At 47.8% G+C, this 21,579-nt stretch overlaps 2 protein-coding genes across 2 annotated transcripts; both read right to left on the bottom strand.

Moving 5' to 3' along the window:
- Positions 1-5,774: 5,774 nt before the first annotated feature.
- Positions 5,775-7,155, bottom strand: LOC124665679 (amino acid transporter AVT1I-like). The gene has a single exon (XM_047203070.1). The coding sequence runs from the start codon at positions 7,080-7,082 to the stop codon at positions 5,775-5,777; it is 1,308 nt and encodes a 435-aa protein (XP_047059026.1). The 5' UTR covers positions 7,083-7,155.
- A 7,431-nt stretch (positions 7,156-14,586) lies between these two features.
- Positions 14,587-16,697, bottom strand: LOC124668245 (F-box/LRR-repeat protein At3g26922-like). Its single transcript, XM_047205418.1, has 3 exons — positions 15,738-16,697; positions 15,461-15,607; positions 14,587-15,289 (listed from the first exon to the last, which is right to left on the bottom strand). The coding sequence occupies exons 1-3, from the start codon at positions 16,695-16,697 to the stop codon at positions 14,894-14,896; spliced, it is 1,503 nt and encodes a 500-aa protein (XP_047061374.1). The 3' UTR covers positions 14,587-14,893.
- Between the last annotated feature and the right edge of the window lie 4,882 nt (positions 16,698-21,579).

Genomic DNA, 21,579 nt, shown 5'->3' with positions numbered 1-21,579 from the left:
GGGTACAAGGACGGGATTTGCGACCCAATCGGTGTGGATTACTTCTATTACAAAACCTGCCTCTAGTAACTTTGCTAATTCCATTCCTATGGCGCGGCGCTTCTTATCTCCAAAGCGTCGCATAGCTTGCTTCACCGGTTTAGCCCCCGGGTTTATGTTGAGGTAGTGCTCGGCGAGTTCCCTTGGTACTCCGGACATGTCAGAAGGTTGCCATGCGAAGATATCCATGTTAGCGCGGAGAAACTCGACGAGCGCGTCTTTCTATTTGGGGTCCATGTTGGCTCCGATCGAGACTTGCTTGGTAGCGTCATCTTCCTTGAAGTTGACTTTCTTGGTCTCTATCGCGGCCCTGAAGGAGTTTTACTGTTCGGAGATCTGCTTCTTGGTGAGTCTGCATCTCGGTCGGATCCACCGCGGCTCTGTAGCCTTTCGGCTCTTCTCCGGATATCACGGACTCGCGAAGGCGGCTTCGCCCAACTCGCACTCATGAGCCTTTTTGTAGTCTCCGGTTATGGTGATCATACCGTTAGGACCCGGAATCTTGAGCTTGTTGTAGATGTAGCACGCCCTTGCGTGGAACTTGTGGTAGGTGGGCCTGCCGAAGATGACGTGGTAGGAGCTCTTAAAGGGCACAACTTCAAACGTGATCTTCTCTTCGCGGAAATTGTGAACATCGCCGAAGGCCACGGGAAGTGTGATGCTGCCGAGGGAGTTTGCCTTCTTACCCGGAACCACGCCGTGAAACTCAGTGTTGCTTGTGTTTGAGCTGTTCCTTGGTGAGGTTCATCCGCTCCGAGTCTCCGGGTACATGATGTTCAAGCTGGCTCCACCATCCATGAGGCACTTGGAAAAGTCATACCCGTCTATGCGGGGACTTACAACCAAGGCGTAGTATTCTTTTGGCACAATGGCGGGATGATCCTCTCTGTCAAATGTGCACGGAACTTCCGACCACCGACATACTTGCGGCACAGCCGGAGCTGTGGCGTTCAGGATCCGGGTAGCTGACTTTGTAGCGCGGACTGTCGGGGTTCCGAGGAAAGTGTGGTAAGCCCCCACGCTCTTTTTCTCGAAGGGGTTGGATTTACCTGCGGATCCGGCTTTGGGATCCGGCGAGTTATCATCCTCGTCCATCGCCTCGGAACTGTCCTCCTCCTTGTCTTTGTTCTTGCCCTTGCCTCCTTTGCCACGAGGGCGGTGCTTCCGGGCTCGCTTGTATCCTGCTTCCGGGTCGTTCTTTAGATCGTTGACCCACTTGCAGTTGCGGTTGGTGTGAGTGGACTTCCCGTAACCGGATCCAAGTGGGCCGGGCGGGGCATGTCTCTATACTCCTCGTAGGTTTGCGGGGCGCGGGATCCGCCGGGTGTGACCTCGGTGCCATGCTGCGCGACCCCTGCCGGCTCCGCCTCCACGGCCGCGTCCTCTTCCGCCTCCCTGAACCTCCGCGTTGGAACGCCATGGCGACCATGTCGGATCCGCCACTCTTCCGGTCATCGGGGTTTTTGCGTTTATGGCTGCTTGTTGTTGCCGTTATCACGGTTCTTCTTTTGTTGGTGTAGGGGGATTGCTTGTGGCCGCGATATCACCGCTGCGTCATCATCGGCGGCGGTATGGTCGGCGGCAATGGAGATCATCTCATCCAAAGTCGGTTTATTTGCGTTAGCTAAACAAGTGAGCTTATGCCTCAGCAATCCTCCTCTCTGCAGTCCACCAATGAAGGCGTACATGGCGGTGGTGTGGTCGACGTTTTCGCACTCGTTCCTGCATGCCAACCATCGTGTGAGGAAGTTTCTTGAGGATTCTCCCTTCTTCTGGATACAAGCTTGTAAGTCGCTTGCCGTGGCGAGTCTTTTGTAGGTGCCTACGAAGTGTTTCTCGAAAGCGGTCTTCGGGTCAAACCAGGCAAAAGATGGAGTTCTTCTCGAGGTCGCTGAGCCGGATCCGGGCTGGACCTACAAGGTACAAGCTGGAGCATGCGGCGAGCGATATTAGGGGTTCCTCCGGCGAAGGTTACTTGCATTATAGTAATCCTCAATCCAGGTATCCGGCCTTTCGGTGCCATCATAATGCTTCAGGTTTCCGGGTAGCTTGAGGTTCATCCTTGGCTTTGGTTCCTCTCGAATCATCCTGCCAAAGCACTTCGGACCGATGTAGTCGGTTCCGTATTCGTTGAGGCGTTCCCGCGCGTCGCGCGAGCCGTGGCGAGGGACCGTGAGCGAGAGCGAGATCTCCGGCCACCGCCTCCGCCTCCACCTCCGCCGCCACCGCTAGGTGGTGGTGAGGAGACCTGCGAGGTGGTCGATCCGACCTCTTGCTTCCGCCTTCAGATTCTCCCCGGCCTTCCCGGTGCTGCGCTCCGGCTCCGTGGCTGCCTTCGCCGTGGCGCTGGCTGCCCCGAGTCGTTCCGGCTCCGGCGGGGCTCCGGGTCGCGCTCCTCATTCCGACTCCTCCTAAGCTCGGGCTCACGATCGTTGTTCTGATTCCGGCGAGGTTCCGGCGTGCGCTCCCTGTTTCTGTTTCTTGAAGGCAGCACGTTGTCGCGGATAACAATTCCACCATGTCCCTGAGGCCTGGTGTTTCCGGCTGGACTACGGCGGCGAGAGGGTCGCGGGTAACCGTTGGGCGGAGGAGAGGGGTTGCGGTACTTGTCCCGTCCAGAGTACATTGCATCCTTTCCCTTTCTTGGATCTGACGGTGGCGTCTTTGATGGTACGGGGTTCGGATTTGGGTGTTCCCTGGCTTTCCTTCTTCGTTCCGAGGATCCGGTTCGCGATTCGTCATCTCGATGGCGATTGTCGTGGGCGTCCTTCTGCGCAGTGGAGACGCAATGCTGCAGGTTAGACTCCAACTTGCGCGAAGTGTCCGCCTTGCTCTGTCGCTTCACCCGCTGAAGTGACGAGCGTGCGAACGTAGTCGATGTCAATCTCCTCGTTACTTTTCTTCAAGATCTCTGCAGCTTTCGTCATATTGTCCTTTGGGGTTGCGAACGGCTGCTGCTCCGTTGGAGTTGCGAAGGTGATCCTGCGGGGAGCTATCAACTCACGCCGGACCTTTTCTACCTCCTGATGAGCTTCAACGATCTTGTCCTCCCAAAGCTTTCGGAGTTCCTTGACCTTTGCCAGTCCTTCGTCCACCTCCTGCTCACGCTGGATGAAGTCTTCCACAAAGACTGCGGCGTGCTTCCTTTCCTCCAGCATGGCGGCTGCGGTGTCCTTAAACTTCTTGGCTGTGGCCAGCAGCTCCACTCTTTTAGCTTCTAATGCTTCTACGTCTTCGGGAGTGATGGGTTTGTTAAGAATATCCGAGCGATAAACCGCATCCATGCCTGCTTGTGCGACCATCTCTTCGGGCGACGGGAGGTCCTCTCGAGGAAGAGTCCCTGCGGGGTCGCTCCCGCGACATTGGAGATCCCCGATGGGATGGTCGGGGGTCGGATTGGGTGCCTACCTCTTCGATCCGTGTTCTCCCGGCGCCGCTACGGTTGCAAGTACCGCTTTGGCTGGGCGGAATCAACTTCGGGCTGATCACCGTATCCATATTCCTTCACCTTGCGATCGAACTCCTCGGTGTCCATGGATTGGGTGTCTCCGGAAATTGGGCTTAGATTTCCCAAAATCGACTCTTCGGCCGGAGTTCCGCTTTCTCCGACTGACCTCTTGCTGATCCGGAGCAGCGTTGTTTCCGGGGCCTTGACCTGCTCGGGACCGGCTCCGGCTTCTTGAGGGGCGGTTCGGCGGTATGGGCCAAGAAGTGCACGAAGTGACACCTTTGCTTTTCTAACACCTGGGAGACCCAGGCGGATCTGCATTGGTCTTCCACCGTTATTTCCTGCTCAGGGGCGGATTGGGTGGGTTTTGATTTTTTCAGATCTAAGGCGGAATCTTCGCTAGGGAGTTCCTGCGTCTCAGATCGGATCCTCGCGACTGCGTCCTGCTCGGCGGCGGTCGCGTCAGCGCTACTTACCAGTGGGTTTCCGTCGGAATCGACGGTTTCCCCGATGAAGATGTGTATGCCGCCAACTGGGACGATGGAGAGCTTGACGGGGTCGGTTTTAGCCGGAATCCAACACTCATCCGGAGGGACGATCGGTAGATTTCCGGCGTAAAGGACACGCCCCACAGCGATGGTGTCGTCGTAGCTTCCCATGGCGGAACCCTCCCGGTTCCGGCCTCCAGACGCCGCGAGGCCCCACGGTGGGCGCCAGCCGTCGTTGCCTAATCGACGGTACCTCGGAGGAGGGATCCTCACGAGGGGAGAAGAAGTAGGGGCCATAGGGCGGAGTGCACACGGGACGGTGGTACGCGAGTTACCTAGCTTCGGAACACCCGCACGATGACAGGGCCTACTGCTGCTTGTCTGGAATTATCTGGGCGCTTTCGCGTTGTTACAATGAGTTGTGGTCGTGCCTCTAGGGCTCCCAGGATCCGGCTTATAAAGGCGCACGGATCTAGGGTTTACATGGAGAGTCCTAGCCGGATTACAGATTGCCTAACTACGGTACAATGTCTTGCCGTGTACGTCACGGATCCGCCTTCCATATACGTCGTACTGGATCCGGGTTCCTCATGGGCCTCCACGGATCCGGGTTCCTCCCAATGTCGGTACGGATCCGGCTCACTGATCCTGGGCCGAACTTCTTCCTTCATGATCAACAGCAACTGGGCCGCCCGATGGGCCACATGCCTCACCACCATCTGTGGGCCACCCGGGCTTGCCGGATCTAGGCACTGTCGATGGTACACCTATGAAGTATACCCACGACAGTGATGCTGCAAATGTTTACCGATGGTGCTACCACCAGTTAGTGGCGGAGCAGCAAGAAAGTGACGGTCGTTGATGCTACCGTGGCGAATGATGCGACCGACAGCGACGGTGCAGCAAGGCGGATGCTACGACCAGTAGCGGCGGTGCTACAAGGCGGCGGTGTTGCAAGGCAGATGCTGCGACCGACAACGGCAATGCTGCAAGGCGGCGCGACAGGCGGCGGTGGTGCTACAAGGAGGCGCGACAGGCAGTGGCGCTGCGACCGGCGGCGGTATCGGGTGGAGGCGGTGCCGCTATGGTTAGCGGTGATGCTGCAAATGTTTACCGATGGTGCTGCCACCAATCAGTGGCGGAGCTGCAACAAAGTGACGGTGCTGCCATCCGGAGTTGGAATGCTGGTGGTGGTGCGCCGGTGAGGAGTTTCTCGATGTTACAGCTGTTTATTTTTGTGATAATATTTTTCTTTTTTGCTACGTGCGTATCTGGTGAGTTTTATTTTTGATTTCTAAACAAACCTTTTTTTGCTTCAATGATACAAAAGCGGGAGGATTTTTGCTGCGACAAACATAGTACGAACAAGTCTGTGGCAACTCTTCTTCTATTTTTTGTCGAACCGTTATTTGCTTTAATGAAGCAAAAGCGGGAGGTTTTATGCTGCGACGAAGCATAGTATGAACAAGTCTCTGTCAACTCTTTTTCTGTTTTTGGTCGAACCGTTTTTTGCTTCAATGAAACAAAAGCGGGAGATTTTTTGCTGCGACGAAGTAAAATCTGAATTTTCGGTAAAAATAGACACGTGTCACGCATGCAAGTAGGAGGCTGGAAAACTCTGAGCCTCCGGAGGATTTCTAGCACTGTCCATGCGTAAAACAAGATTCAATTTGTTTTCGCTAGTCAACGTGTTCTCAAAATTTGGCGTGACTTTCACCTGAATTATATACAGTACGTTCAGATCACTCTGCTTGTTTCTATAGTTTACATTCTCTAAAGAATTTCCGACTTGATCTAGCTTAGAAAGTGCCTATAATGTCCAACAAAGAAGTGTAGGTGCCAGTGACGGCAACAAATGCCCCGAGCAGCAGGATGCCGACGATCGCCGCGACCTCGGCACGGCGTATGCCTTGGGCCTTGTAGATCTTGAGGTAGCAGAGGCAGGGGAACAGGACCGTGGCCATGACACTGAGGAAGGAGCCGATGAAGGACATGAGGTACCCGAAGAAGGGCAGCACGGACGCCATCGCCACCGTGCTCACTAGAACGGTGGTGCCGATGGCCACCCTCGCCGGCCCACTGCCCGCAAGCGAGAACCTCTCCTCGATCGCCGACGTGATTGGCGCGACGAGCAGCGCGTACTTCGCTAGTGGGTTTATCAGGGTCATGGCGATGGCGATCTTGGTATACAGCCTCCCGGACGGCAGGTTCAGCGTCACCTGCGACTGAACGTCGTCTCCGTATATCAGGTAGCCCAGCACTGCCGTGATTCCGTAGTTCAGGCTGCAGAGCACCGAGGAGAAGAGCAGAACTTGGGAGAAACGCCTGTTGTTCTTCATGGACGAGTATATGGTCGGGAAGACGGCGTGGCCGGTGAAGCAGACGAAGTAGAGGCCGAGGGAGGTTGGCAGGCCGGCGGGGTTGAGGACGTTGCCGTTCCTGCCGCGGAAGGCGGGTTCGGAGACACCGGCCCAGACCAGCGACGCCGTCAAGGCCGCCGACGCGACGAGCCCGAGCGCCGACACGTAGGCGAGCATGCCGAGGTTCCTGAGCCAGGTCGTGGGCAGTATGACGGCGCCCGCCAGGACTATGAAGAGCTGCTTCCCGTGCAGCCGGTAACAACCGAAGAGCTCCACGGTGGCGCCGGGGAAGAGCTTGTCGAGGTTGTCGCCCTCGAGGACCAGGAAGCTGATGGCGACGAGGTAGAGCTCCACGTACATGAAGGCGGCGACGGTTCTCTGGCCCGCGGCGCCGAAGGCGAGCCGGCCCACGTCGGGGTAGGTGGCGATGGAGGTGTCGGCGCGCATGCAGCGCTCGATGAGGGTGCCGGTGTAGTAGCAGACGGCGCCGACGACAGCGAAGAGCGCCAGGCTGAGCCACCCGCCCTGCGACACCGCGTACGGCATGGAGAGCACCCCGATGCCTGAGACGGCGTTGGTGAGGTTAAGGCACGTCTTGGAGAAAGAAGCGCCGGCGGCGCGGTAAGGAGGGAGGTGCGCCTCGAGATCATCGTCGACGGTGCAATCGACCCGTTTCCCCGGCGGGAGAAGAGGCTCGCGTAGGGGGCTCGCCGTAGCGGCGCCGAGGCTCGTCTTATGATCTTCCATGCTTTGATCGCCTAGATGATGCAGCCGACCTTCCCGAGGGGATAGCTTAGATTGATGTCAGGCAAGCTGACGATTGACGGTTGCAACCCGGCCAGCCTGAGTGCCGGCTGCATATATAGCTAGTTCTGTCCTGGTCATGCTGGTCGCCAAGTTGCCAACGATGACTCCACTGTCGTTCGTTCAATTATTGGCGCTCGTAAGGTTGTATGGACAAGTGTAACACGTGAAACAGAAGCACCACGCGTAAAGAGCTTTTAACTTTTACTCCACTCATAGCGTGTTTTCCCAACGAGAATATGTGACAGAAACACGCTGTAAAAAAAAATATGAAAGGCGTGGCGAGTGAAGTCGATCTTCAGGCATGCAAACAAATTTAGTGAGCAGTCTTTATCTCTAATTTAGTGAAGGATTTGCTGGTTTTTTGTTGGGGTCAGCGGACCTTGTAGATACCTCTGAACTCGAATTCCCTCCTCCGCGTTCGACCGCTCACGTGGTCTATTTTCTTGCGCGGCAGCGCGCGAAATCAATTTCTTTTTTTTGTCACATAGTGTTTAATTACGTTCACATGCAGTTGTGTGTTCACACTAACAGCTCATGTTCTTACTTGCAAGTTGCATATAGTCAAGAGCGTTCACACTGTATACATGAGCAAAGCATCTTATGAGTTTGCATTTATTGAGCCAACTTTTCAGCATGAGACAGGCTCTCACAAGTTGCTGCATGTATGCACAGAGCATCTCGCTCTTTTTCTCAGCACGAGGCAGACTCTCAATTCTCTTTATTTGCAATTCCCTTTTAGTTGGTTATTTGGTACCCTAATTAATGTTTCTTTCGATGAATTTTTATTATTTCAGCCTCACATTTAACAATTCCCTTTTGATAATTCTCTTTTTTGTTGTTATTTCGTACGGTAATTCAAGTTTTTTTGGATTAATTTTTATAATTTCCTTTTTCGGGCTAGTGGTTTTTAGGGATGAAATAACGGGTGGAGGATTCACTTGCAACTCAAATAAATTACCACTTGCTACTCGAATTAAGTACTGTTTTAAGTTGTAAGCTAACAAAAGTTGCTAAAATATTCTAAATTAAATTTACTTTTTAGGGTTGCTAGGTATTTAAATTTACCGTTGATAACTAACGGGGCACCGGGTTGATAACTTGTAAACAAAAAAAAAATTCGCTAAAATATTCTAAATGAAATTAAATTTTTAGGGTTGATAGTTTTTTTACCGTTGATAAATAACGAGGCACCCGGTGGAAAGCTTGTAAATTAAAAAAGATTCGCTAAAATATTCTAATGAAATACTTTTTATGGTTGGTAGTTATTTATATTTACCATTGATAAATAAGGGGGCGCCTGGTTGATAGATTGTAAACTAAAAAAATGGTCGTTAAAATATTCTAAATGAAATTAACTTTTTATGATTGATAGGTATTTATAATTACCGTTGATAAATAATGGGGCACCGAGTTGATAGCTTGTAAACTTGAAAAGAGTTCCTAAAATATTCTAAATGAAATTAGCTTTTTAAAGTTGCTAGGTATTTATTTTTAACGTTGATAAATAGCGGGGCAGCAGGTTGATAGCTTCTAAACTAAAAAGAGTCGCTAAAATATTCTAAAACAAAACAGCTTTTTAGGATTGATAGTTATTTATAGTTATCGTTGATAAATAACGGAACACCGGGTTGATAGCTTGTAAACTAAAAAAGATTCGTTAAAATATTTTTAAGTGAAATTAGCTTTTTAGGGTTGGTAGTTATTTATATTTATCATTCATAAATAATGAGGCACCGGGTTGATAGCTTGTAAACTAAAAACTAGTCGCTAAAATATTCGAAATGAAATTAGTTTTTTTGGTTGGTAAGCTTTTAAATTTACGGTTGATAAATGACGTATTTCAGGGTTAATAACTTTTAGCCCGAAAAAAAGTTGTCGAAACATATTAACATGGGTGCTAGTTTTGAAGATCTCGTCGAAATGGGTTCATTAGTGAAAACGTATCTTAAATTGAAGTTGTCATTTGGGAGATGAAACATTTTGAATTTTAGAATTGAAAAAGATTCACGCTGACATCATTCTTTTTGTCTCAGAATGCATGCAACATTTACCATAAATAGAAAATTTCATCAAAAAATTGTTAGAAAAGGAAATATCGGCTAATAACATGTGAGCTAAAAAAATCCATCAAAATATTTCAAATAAAATTAACTTTGGGGGTTGATAATTTTATACATTTACCGTTGATCACTCAGGTACCCGAGGGTTGATTATTCAAATAGAGAGGTTAATAATTTTTAGCCAAAGAAAAAGTTGTCGAAACATATTAACATGAGTGCTAGTTTTGAAGATCTCGTCGAGACGGATTTATTGGTGAAAGCGCAATCTTAAATTGGAGTTGTCATTTGAAAGTTAAAACTTTTTGAATATTCAAATTCGGAAAAGATTCCGTGAATCTGTATCCTAGCGCATGTATGCTGAACTTTCCCTATATAGAAAATTTGGTCAGATTTTTTTTTGCTAAAAACAGAAATTTTACCATAAATAGAAATTTCAAATATTACTAAAAACAGAATTTTCTTGTCGGAATCTGACCGCCCAGATGGTCGACCGCTAGCTAGGGTTGCCCCTCTGAACTTACCTTAGAGCCATCAGTTCTCGTGGACGAGGTAGATTTGGTGCTCAAACAAGAAAATATACAACATAGAAGTTGTGTGGAACAAAGAGAAAAAATATAGTCTAGAGTAATTTAGAAAATATCGGCCGCACGACAAATTTGATGAAAGTGGCCGCGATGAAACTCCAAAAAGAAACACGGAATTGGAGAGCCATGATTAACAAATCTTGTAAGCGATTGAAAATAAAATCACCTCGTTGACGTGGATGTTTTTCATGTAGGTACCACCAGGAACTGAAGCTTTGAATCAAAGAAATCCATGTCAAAAAGTGAGGAAGGTTTATATGTAGATTACCATTGGCGTGGTCAAAACTTACAACATGAAAGTTGTGTGACACATCGAGATGAAGCTATTACTTGAATGAATTTGGCAAATATCAAGCATGCAAGAATAATTTGAAGGAATTTATCTCAATAAACTTCAAATGAAAACAAGAAACTGGAGCGCTACGGTTAAGGACTTTTCTTTAAGAGGGAGCAAAATATTTACCTACATTCATTAAAGAAGAAGAGATTTGACAAGAAAAAATAAAACGAAAAAAGAAGTTTCTAAGAGATTACTCTCCCAATATTACGAAACTCAAATGCTTCGCACCCGCCGCGATCCAAAGCTTAGCCTTATCCTTGATGATTTAAAGTAAGATGATTGTGGGTGCCAACCTATTGTTGAAAACTCTTGCATTACGCTCCTTCCATATCATCAAAGTGGCAAGCATGGTTATGGAAGACATGGCTTTTCGGTTCTCCATCGCATTACACAACATGAGCTTCCACGACTCCCTAAGGGAGGTATCATCCGCCCACTCATGAGTGCGGATGGAGGGAATCCCAGGCCAACTGTTAACCATATCCCAAAGCATCTTGGTGTAGCAGCATCGGGAGAAGATATGTTTCACCGTCCCTTGAGTTTGCTTGTAAAGTGGGCAAAACCCATAATTGTTCAAACCCCTTCTCTCTAGACGATACGCCATCCAAATCCTATTGCGGATGGCCAACCAAGCGAAAAACTTTCTCTTTGTAGGGGCCCAAACCTTCCACACCATCTTGTTCATATTTGTTAGTCTGGCTCCCAAGAATTGTGCATGGTAAGCGGAGGTCGTTGTGTAATCCCCATTTAAAGTGAGGTTCCAAGTGATGGAGTCTTGTTCATCCTCATCAAGTTGAAAGGAATTTAGTTGCAACCAAAGCCGGATGTACTCATGAATGTGACGAACAGTCAATTTGATGTCCATTTTGATTTTGGCAATGGAAGCGTTATTAGTAAGCACATGCTTAACTTTCCATCTCTTCCTCTTGGAGGCCTCATAGATGAGCGGTGCAATGTTTTTGAGCTTTTTTCCGTTGAGCCACGGGGAATCCCAAAAAGGAGATATCTCTCCATTGCCAATCATATCTACCTCATCACAAGGGGTGTCCATGCCCACCCAAAGCTTACCCAGATCCCGCCATTCAAACCAAGGCCATCTCAAACGAAGAGCCCTTCCAAATTTATCAACATGTAGGATGCCCAAACCACCAACCTTCTTTGGTCTATAAACCGCTTCCCAGTTCAATTTACACTTCCCCCGGTAACCTCTTTGGTGCCAATCTAAAGAAAATCACGCTCAATTTCATTAATAGAAGTGATGCATCCTGGTGGGATTTTGAGCGAGGTTAGATGGAAAATCGCTTGGGACGTGAGGACAGATTTGACAAGGTCACCTCTCCTGGCCGCATTGATATTTTCCCATCCCAAGTAACAAGCTTGCTAGCCATCTTGTCTACTAAAGGTTGAAAATCGATCCTCTCAAGTTTCCAAACCGATAGGGGCAGCCTCAAATACTTGATTGGGAAGGAAGCACGGATCAGCGAAATCCCATCAAGCACCTCGTCAATGTCAATATCATGTCATCTAATGGAAATGACTGTGCTCTTTTGGAAGTTGATGAGGAAACCGGTAGCACCTCCGAACAAGGTAAGGATGGAGGAAAGATTTTGAATATCCTCCTTCTTAGGATCTGATACCTTCGATCCGGAATACCAGATGTGGTATAGTTGTGTTTCCCTAGAAGACCTAGGTTTAAATCGATCCTTGAAAAGCAACGGTGATTTACTCAATCAAGACCTTACCAACTTGTAGAATCTTTGTCTCACCAGACCTTCGATTTTACTTGGGTTTTGTGAATCAATTGATGGAGATAAGCCAGGCAGCATACATGTCTAGAATAAAAGATAATAATATACATAATTGTACTTAATTCAATTCATATTAGATTCTTTGTGGGCGATGCGTCCTAATGTACTATAGACTCTAGTTGAGATGTTATCTACAGACTATTGTCCAACCCATTCACTCCTGTCGAGCAGGTTGTGAAGGATTATTAAGTGATCCAGAGACCAAATCATTAAGATCAATAAGGTCATCGTTATCCCTAATGGATCTCAAACTACTACCGTACTCCCCTACTGTCACTAGGTTTCGCATGAAGCATCAGATTACCACTAATCACGCCTCATTACCTTTATCAATCATCAGGGTCTTGGGTACCTGACAAGTCCTAGATTGAGGTAGGAGATAGAGATACACTCGTACAAATCTTAAAATGAAAATTGAGTACAACACCCATGTAGATTAGACGCACATGATGTTGTGAGGCTAGGCCCTACCCGTGAGGACTACTTACACATGATAAGATTAACAATCATAAACATTGTAAAATATGATCGATAATAGTCTTACAATGCCACCAATTATGATGAGAGATCAATAGTAGAGTAAGATCTATGGCTAAGGAGAGTGGGGATGGACATATCGATGAATATGGCGATGGAGGAGCAATTCCCCTCTCCTTAGATGCGAATGGCAAAATAGATCTCGTGGCGGCTTCTGATCTCTGTGTGGTGTTTTTTCTGTTTGTCTCTCTTTTCTGGTGGTTGTGATGCCCAATATATATATATAGTCCTCTTCACGGAAGTTATTCCGTTTGACCTGAGAAAGGCAGTGGCACCTGGTACGACTGCGCCGATGGGCGGGCTGCGGCTGTACCAGTGCTCGCCAAACTCTCTGATGCTTCTTTTCCTGGCCTCTTTGATTTGGTCGATTTGGCAACTTAGAAATCTTCATTAATTGGCCTTGATTCCACCAAGAAAATATCCATAAAGAAGAAATTTGCACATCTTTACAATAATTAGTGATTAGTGGCAAGTTGAGAAAAATATTTTATTAATTACGTGACCAATATCAGATTTAAACATGGATAAAGATGGTTGTTTTTCACAGCCATCGGGATCCACAAAAACGGCCGCATCATCTATGTATAGAGATGTTCGAATAATTGTTCCTCTTCCTCTTATCTTGTGGAGGAGCCCATGTTGGGTTGCCAACTCAATGATTTTTTTGAAGAGGGTCTATGGCAAGGATAAAAAGGAGCGACGCCAAAGGATCACCTCGTCTCAAACCTCTTCCATGCAAAATCGGAGCACCGACCACCCCATTTAGAAGGACCCTCGAAGAGGCGGTGCAAAGAAAGGCGGTGCAAACCATGTCTTTTAAGGAGCTCAAGAATGTAGTCCCATCTCATGGAGTCAAAAGCTTTACGGAAATCAAGCTTGAAGAGGAGCGACAGTATTTTGCTCTCGTGAAGCCTTCTCGCAAGGTTTCTCACATACATGAACTTGTCGTGGATACTTTTTTTATGAAGGCGCTTTGGGCATTTGACACAAGGCCACACATAAGTGGGGCAAGCCGGGTAGCAACCATCTTGTCAATAATTTTTGAATGGAGTGTATCAAGCTAATAGGCCAATAGTCATTTACCTCCTCGGACCCCTCCTTCTTGGGCAAGAGAACAATGTTGGCCGAGTTGACCCATTGAAGATGTGCGACATGGAGATTTTTGAATTGATGGATGGCTCCCATAACGTTCTCCTTGATGATGCCCCAATATTTTTTTGAAGAAAGCTCCGGTAAAACCATCAGGGCCGTGAGCTTTGTGCGACGACATTTGGGATATAGCATTAAACACCTCCTCCTCCGAGAACGGGTCATCAATTCCATCAAAAAACACATTTCCAAGGTTGAGATTATCCCACTTCAAGTCCCAATTTCTACATGCCCCAGGCCCCACAACCGAGGAGAAATGGTTGTGCAATATCTCTTGCTTTTGTCTGTGATTGGTGACCCAACCTCCATTATTCTTGATGCGATGAATGTGGTTTTTTCCTTCTCCTTGTATTTACCCTCAAATGAAAGAACTTAGTGTTAGCATCGCCTTCTTTAATGTTTGAAATTCTAGCACTTTGCTTTTTCCTAGCTCTCTCCATGATTGCAAAGCTAATGACCCTTCTCTTTAAACTCGCCCGTAGATCCCACTCATCCAGGGAAAGAATCCTATTCTCTTGGGCAATGTCGAGTTGAAGAATGACAAGAAGTGCGGCGTGAAGTAACACCTTTGTGTTCGAGAATAACCCTCAGCTCCATTTGGCAAGCCCCCTTACCGTGTTATTAAGCTTGTGGAATAGGTTTTGGTAAGGCTCGTCGTGTCTGGAGGTCAAAGCCCAAGATTGCGACACAATATTTTCGAAACCCTGGATGCAAGTCCAAAATTTCTCAAATTTGAAGGTTAAGGACATAGAATCAATCGTAGGAATGGAATCACTTCGTTGATGCAAACATTCTTTTTTATGTACAAATCATTGGTGTTGAGATAATGGAGAGGAAGTGGGAGAAAATAAGGAAGGTAAATGTAAACAATCTTGTACAAGTCGTGCAAGGCCCCATATCAAGACTTCATCGCAAATGGGGAGTTGTAGTATAGACTAGCGCCAAAAAAAGACAAGGTCGCAGAGCTATGCATCAGCAAACTAATAAGGAGCCAGACCACAAGTCTAGCTACCAGATCACATCGAATGCATGCCGATAGCAGCGGTTCGATCCAATTCAGATAATAACATGTCCAAATTAAGTCCTGGCCAGAAATTTTGCAATGAAGTCACAGCCACGCGATGCAGATAATAACAAGCACAATAGTGATTGAAGAAGTCACAAGTTTTAGCATATAGAATCGCTGCCAACTTCAAATCTCCTACTCCGCAGTAAAAATTTCAGGCCAAAAGCACAAAACCATGGACGATGCCATGCTGGGTGTCGGTAACCATCACTGCATTGCTTTACCAAGGAACGGGTCGCTTACGGAAAGATCAGACGCTCTCTGGTAGCTCCAAACATGATCTCCAGGCTCTGAGTGTGCAAGCACCACCAACGGACAGTCCTCCTTGGTTGCCCACTCGGCGGAACCCAGCGGCGCCAGTTTGCCCATGGCCTTCGCTATCATAGCAGCATTCCCTGCATCTGGCAGCACCACCAACGCCTTCTGCAGCACCTGCGCTCTTCCAAAGACCAACTCCAGGAACCCAAGCTCATTGGCACCGCCGCTGAACTCATCGAGCACCAGCTTCTTGAGACATGACTCCACACATTCGATCGCAGCTATCTCCCGCCAGAATGTGGGATTGAGCGGGTTGTCTTGGCCGCGGCTTTCACCACCAATAGACTGCAAAATGAAAGCGTGCAATTCAGCCAAGATGTTTGTACGTGTAGTGTGGTACTAAGGCAAATTTGTACATAGTGTTAGTGATGCCGCAAACTGTGGTCTGGGAGAATCGAACGAGAACAGGCTAAATGATATACAGTCAAAAACGAAAACAGGGTCAAGGCTCAGGACCATAACGTGCAGCGTCTCGACTTGGGGAAAGCATCTCAAGAAGCTGAGCAATGTCTTGACTTCCTTGGCGACTCTGAAATTGACTTTCAACGCTAACAGCTTGACACTTGGAACCATAGTATTTGGGCTCACATTTGTTACCCCCGCCTGCAAATCCAAGCAACCAATGCATAGAGATTAGCTCATTTGCAGTCACTGCAAATCGAACTATATATGCAGCGTGACATGGTTTGTCTAACCACCAGTTAAACGTAAGAAGGGGAAATTCGAGTGATACCGTGATGGTGGTGTTGCCAATCACAAGCACGTGTGTGGCCGTCTCCAAGTAGCCGAGCACGGTGAGCTCAGGAGCATAACCAATCTGCACCTTCATGGTGCGTCCACTTCCAGCAGCGTAAAGGATGAGTCGCTGCAGACGTGGGGCGTCGACAAGCGCGAGCTCGTCGGCCATGGACGACCAGAGCACCACGCACCGGACACTGTCGCTGCCGATTCGGACCCGTGAGGGGAAGTCGCTGCTGGCGATGAGCGCGAGGATCTGTAGATCAGGGCTGCAGGCAAGCACGTGCTGGAGGTCACGCTCCTCCATGACGGTGTGGCAGAGTCGGAGCTCCTGGAGGTGGGGGAAGACGTCGGGGCCGCGTGGGAGACCGGCGGTGCTGGGGAATTTCCAGACGCCGAGGTAGAGGCTGCGGAGCGAGGAGCACAGGAAGATGGAGAGCGGTAGGGGAACCTCGAGGGGCCAGGGGCGGTTGACGAATGCGAGGTTCTCCACGCCCTTGGCGGCGAGGAGGCGGAGCCACTCCTCGGCCGCGTACAGTTCACGGCACAAGGGGTTCATGGCAAGGTGGACGCGGTGGAAGGGCCCCGGGTGGGAAGCGAGGACGCCGGAGATGGCGGAGACGAGGATACTGGTGCAGTCCCCGAGGAGGTCATCGTCCTCGTCAGAGGAGTCGGGCAGGTAGGGCAGCAGGTGTTCATCGTCGAGGACGAGGGGGGTCGAGCGCCAGAGGCCGCGCCAGCGAGGGGAGAGCGCGGCCGTGCGGGCGGCGTCCTTGACGGGGAGGCGGGAGACGATTTTGCGCAGAAGGTCGTCGGGGAGGGCGCTGATGCGGTCCTCGCCGCCGCCGCCGCCTTCGGTAGAGGAAGAGAAGGCGGCGGAGAGGGAGGCGGCTGCCGTGACCGGGAAATCGGGGAGGCAGGAGTAGACAATCTCTATGATCTCCTTCAGCGCCATAGTTGCCCGCGACGGCGACGGCCGACGGGGACAGCGGGCGAGGAGGGGAACAGCCTGCAGGTGGCGTTTTGGTTCCTTTCCGAGCAGAGGGATATAGAGAGTGCGGGAGAGGAAGCTGAGTGGCCTCAGATTGGATTAGGGTTTTGCGTCCGTGGGCCGGATGCATGAACCAGCTAGGCCGACCAATATTCCCCTTCTCTAAGTTTATCCTGCTTCTTTATTTTGTTTTGTCTGCCCTAGGCGTCAGCGAGATCTGTAGCCACCGAAGCCGTTGGATCTCACATTGCTCGATCAATGCAGTGCATACGTTTCAACAGAACAATTTTTACATAACTACATCATCATTTGCTGTAGGCCATAAAATGCCGAAACATTACAACATGTTAATGTAGCAAAAAAAAAATGTATGCAACAATGTAATATTAAATACATCAAAATATTTTAGACCCACCATTGATCCATTCCCCTCATCATGTCATCATCCTCGAGCTTGTATCCACAAAGAAGACCGTTTTTTAGACCCATCCATGGTTGTCGTATGGATGTGGATGGATGGTGGGAGAGATACAAGAGTGTGTCTAGCCATGGAAGGAAGGAACCATTGGAGGAGTGGTAAAGGATAGACATGGGAGCAACACAATAATTTCGAGAGAGGATTCCTAGGGGTTTTACGGGAGAGAAGTTGTAAGCAGTAGATACACCACCTATGTGGACCCAACGGGTGAGGGAGGCTATCATTTGGTAGATTCAAATAATTTTCCTTCTTCTGTTTGCAGTAGTTTCTTCGTTTTTGCTATTTTTGTAGGGTGTCTTGTTCTTTTATTCTGGTTCTCTACTAACAGACCAAGTTGGTCCAACTCACAAACACTCAATCTTTTTTGTGGTTGTAGGAGTTACTTGCTTTAGGAGCTAGTCCGCATGTGTTGTACGTATTGCTGGCGTTTGTAATTGTTGGTGTTCGTTGTGACACTTTTTCACCCAATTTCTAGGCAATTAATCGGGAAATTCTCTACTTAATTAATACATTGAGACAAATCTTTTCCCTCTCTTGTAAAAAAAGGGTATTGAACTAATTAGGCGAAGAGTTGTATCAAGCCAATTCCGGAAGGCGCAGAAGACATCGTGGAGGGCGGCAAGGGCGGAGAAGAAGAGGAGGAATGCCGACATTCTGGCTGAGTACGCCGCGGACCATCGTCGATGCTCGACCCGAACTCTGAGAGGTGGCTAGACATCATCGAGTCAACCACGTCGGAGGACACCGAAAACGATTCAGATATCGACACAATGTAAATGTAGTGTGAATGTGAACGTGGTGAATTGTGTGATGGATACTCAAGATAAAGATGCCGGGATATGGGACAAAACAACAGTAGATGATGTTTTCGGAATCATATTTGGTGACGATTCTAAAAAACAAAACGACTCTAATTTTACCTTCCATGAGTTAGTTTTATGATCGCTAGAGGGTTTTGGTTTAACGATGGGGACTTCCATCGGTTGCGTGTTAATTTATATGCCAACATCGGCAGAGGATGAGTACACGGAAGGTTACAACAAACAGAGAAAAGGAAAGGATGATCCTGATCTTATAGTTACGATCGGATCACCCCGAATACATCTGAACTTCTATCTATCTCTATCTGAACTTCCGTCAGGGTTTAAACTGAATTTCCGTATCATAAAAGATACTTTAACACCCCTCCTCAATCACAGCCTTCTTAAGGTTGAGGTTGTACTTAAATTCTTCAAACTGCCGAACTGGTAAAGCTTTTGTGAAACCATCTCGCCACTTCGGTCCTTTGATGGAATGAATCTAATCTCAAGTTGCTTCTTTGCTACTCTTTCTCTTACAAAGTGGAAATCAATTTCAATATGTTTAGTCCTAGCATGAAAGATAGGATTAGCTGAAAGATATGTAGCACCCATATTATCACACCACAAGCATGAGATTTCATTTCTTTGGATTCTCAGTTCTTTCAGTAAAGACCCAATCCAAATAACTTTTGCTGTGGCATTAGCCAGAGATTTATATTCAGCTTATGTGCTTGATCTTGACACTGTTGCTTGTTTTCTAGCACTCCAAGAAATTAGGTTGGGTCCAAAGTATACAGCAAAACCTCCTGTAGACCTCCTATCATCCACACACCCTGCCCAATCTGCATCTGAGAAGGCACTAACTAGTGTAGAAGAAGATCTCTTAAAGGTTAAGCCAAGACTCACTGTACCACTGACATATCTCAATATTCTTTTTACTGCTGTCCAATGTACCGTAGTGGGAGCATGAAGAAATTGGCATACCTTGTTGACAAAAAAAAGCTATGTCTAGCCTGGTGAGAGTCAGATATTGTAATGCTCCAACAATACTTTGTTGGAGACATGCCCAAGAGGCAATAATAAAAGTGGTTATTATATATCTTTATGTTTATGATGAATGTTTATATACCATGCTATAATTGTATTAACCGAAAAATTGATACATGTGTGATATGTAAACAAACAATGAGTCCCTAGTAAGCCTCTTAACTAGCTTGTTGATTAATAGATGATTAGTTTCATAATCATGAACATTGGATGTTATTAATAACAAGGTTATATCATTATATGAATGATGTAATGGACACACCCAATTAAGCGTAGCATAAGATCACGTCATTAAGTTATTTGCTATAAGCTTTCGATACGTAGTTACCTAGTCCTTTCGACCATGAGATCATGTAAATCACTTATACCGGAAAGGTACTTTGATTACATCAAACGCCACTGCGTAAATGGGTGGTTATAAAGGTGTGATTAAGTATCCGGAAAGTATGAGTTGAGGCATATGGATCAACAATGGGATTTGTCCATCCCGATGAAGGATAGATATACTCTGGGCCCTCTCGGTGGAATGTCGTCTAATGTCTTGCAAGCATATGAATAAGTTCATAAGAGACCACATACCACGGTACGAGTAAAGAGTACTTGTCGGAGACGAGGTTGAACAAGGTATAGAGTGATACCGATGATCAAACCTCGGACAAGTAAAATATCGCGTGACAAAGGGAATTGGTATCGTATGTGAATGGTTCATTCGATCACTAAGTCATCGTTGAATGTGTGGGAGCCATTATGGATCTCCGGATCCCGCTATTGGTTATTGGTCGGAGAGAGTTCTCACCCATGTCCACATAGTTCACGAACCGTAGGGTGACACACTTAAGGTTTGATGTTGTAATAGTAGAACTTGAAATATGGAATGGAGTTCGAAGTAATTGTTCGAAGTCTCGGATGGGATCCCGGACATCACGAGGAGTTCCGGAATGGTCCGGAGAATAAGATTCATATATAGGAAGTCATATTCCAAGTTTGGAAATGATCCGGTGCATTTATGGAAGGTTCTAGAAGGTTCTAGAAAAGTTCGGAAGAAATCACTTTGGAAGGCGGAGTCCCGAAGGGACTCCACCACCATGGTCGGCCAACCCTAGGGCGTGGAGTCCCAGGTGGACTCCACCTAAGGTGGCCGGCCACCCCCTCCCAAGGAAAGGTGGGAGTCCCACCTCAAGTGGGAATCCCACCTTGGGTAGGTTTCATGTCATATGGAAGGTTTTGGTTTGGGGTCTTATTCGAAGACTTGTAGACCAACTCTTGGGTGTTCCACCTATATAATGAGGGACAAGGGGAGGGGGCCGGCCAACCCCAACACCACAAGGTGTCCGCACCCCATAGTGGCCGGCGCCCCCTCTCCCAAACCCTAGCCGCCCCACCTCCTCCACCTCTCCCGCAACGCTTAGCGAAGCTCCGCCGGAGTTCTCCATCGCCACCGCCACCATGCCGTCGTGCTGCCGGATTCAAGGAGGAGCTACTACTTCCGCTGCCCGCTGGAACGGGGAGAAGGACGTCGTCTTCATCAACACCGAACGTGTGACCGAGTACGGAGGTGCTGCCCGATCGTGGCACCGTGATCAAGATCTTCTACGCGCTTTTGCAAGCGGCAAGTGATCGTCTACCGCAGCAACAAGAGCCTCATCTTGTAGGCTTTGGAAATCTTCAAGGGTGAGTCTCGATCATCTCCTCGTTGCTCCCATGTTCTAGATTGCATCTTGGCTTGGTTTGCGTTCTCGCGGTAGGAAATTTTTTGTTTTCTATACAACGTATCCATACAGTGGTATCAGAGCCGTGTCTATGCATAGATGGTTGCACGAGTAGAACACAATGGTTTTGTGGGCGTTGATGCTTATGTTGTCTTTAGTTTGAGTACTTTGCATCTTTGTGGCATAGTGGGATGAAGCGGCTCGGGCTAACTTTACATGACCGCGTTCATGAGATTTGCTCCACGCTCGACATGCAACTTGTATTGCATAAGTGGCTTTGCGGGTGTCTGTCTCTCCTACTATAGTGAAGATTCAATTTACTCTTCTATTGACAACACTAGTATCACCGTTGTGGTTCATGTTCGTAGGTAGATTAGATCTTACTCGAAAACCCTAAACCACGTAAAATATGCAAACCAAATTAGAGACGTCTAACTTGTTTTTGCAGTGTTTGGTGATGTGATATGGCCATAATGTGATGATGAATATGTATGAGATGATCATTATTGTATTGTGGCAACCGGCAGGAGCCTTATGGTTGTCTTTAAATTTCATGTTGAGTAGTATTTCAAAGAAGTTGTAATAGTTGCTACATGGAGAACAATCATGAAGACGACGCCATTGACCTTGACGCTACGCCGACGATGATGGAGATCATGCCCGTTGATGATGGAGATCATGTCCGTGCTTTGGAGATGAAGATCAAAGGCGCAAAGACAAAGGGGCCATATCATATCACATATGAACCGCATGTGATGTTAATCCTTTTATGCATCTTATTTTGCTTAGATCGCGACGGTAGCATTATAAGA

The sequence above is a fragment of the Lolium rigidum genome, chromosome 6 (genome assembly GCF_022539505.1).
Source record: "Lolium rigidum isolate FL_2022 chromosome 6, APGP_CSIRO_Lrig_0.1, whole genome shotgun sequence".
Classification (NCBI taxonomy): domain Eukaryota; kingdom Viridiplantae; phylum Streptophyta; class Magnoliopsida; order Poales; family Poaceae; genus Lolium; species Lolium rigidum.
The sequence above is the reverse complement of the archived record's forward strand: the minus strand, read 5'-3'. Positions and strand labels throughout refer to the sequence as shown.

What these genes read in the sequence shown, in the direction of transcription:
- LOC124665679 (XM_047203070.1), bottom strand. Translation starts at nt 7,082, where the DNA reads ATGGAAGATCATAAGACGAGCCTCGGCGCCGCTACGGCGAGCCCCCTA.
- LOC124668245 (XM_047205418.1), bottom strand. Translation starts at nt 16,697, where the DNA reads ATGGCGCTGAAGGAGATCATAGAGATTGTCTACTCCTGCCTCCCCGAT. An exon ending in TTGGCAACACCACCATCACG is followed by an intron (nt 15,608 to 15,737) that starts GTATCACTCGAA and finishes TTGGATTTGCAG; the next exon opens with GCGGGGGTAACAAATGTGAG. An exon ending in TCGAGACGCTGCACGTTATG is followed by an intron (nt 15,290 to 15,460) that starts GTCCTGAGCCTT and finishes TTCATTTTGCAG; the next exon opens with TCTATTGGTGGTGAAAGCCG.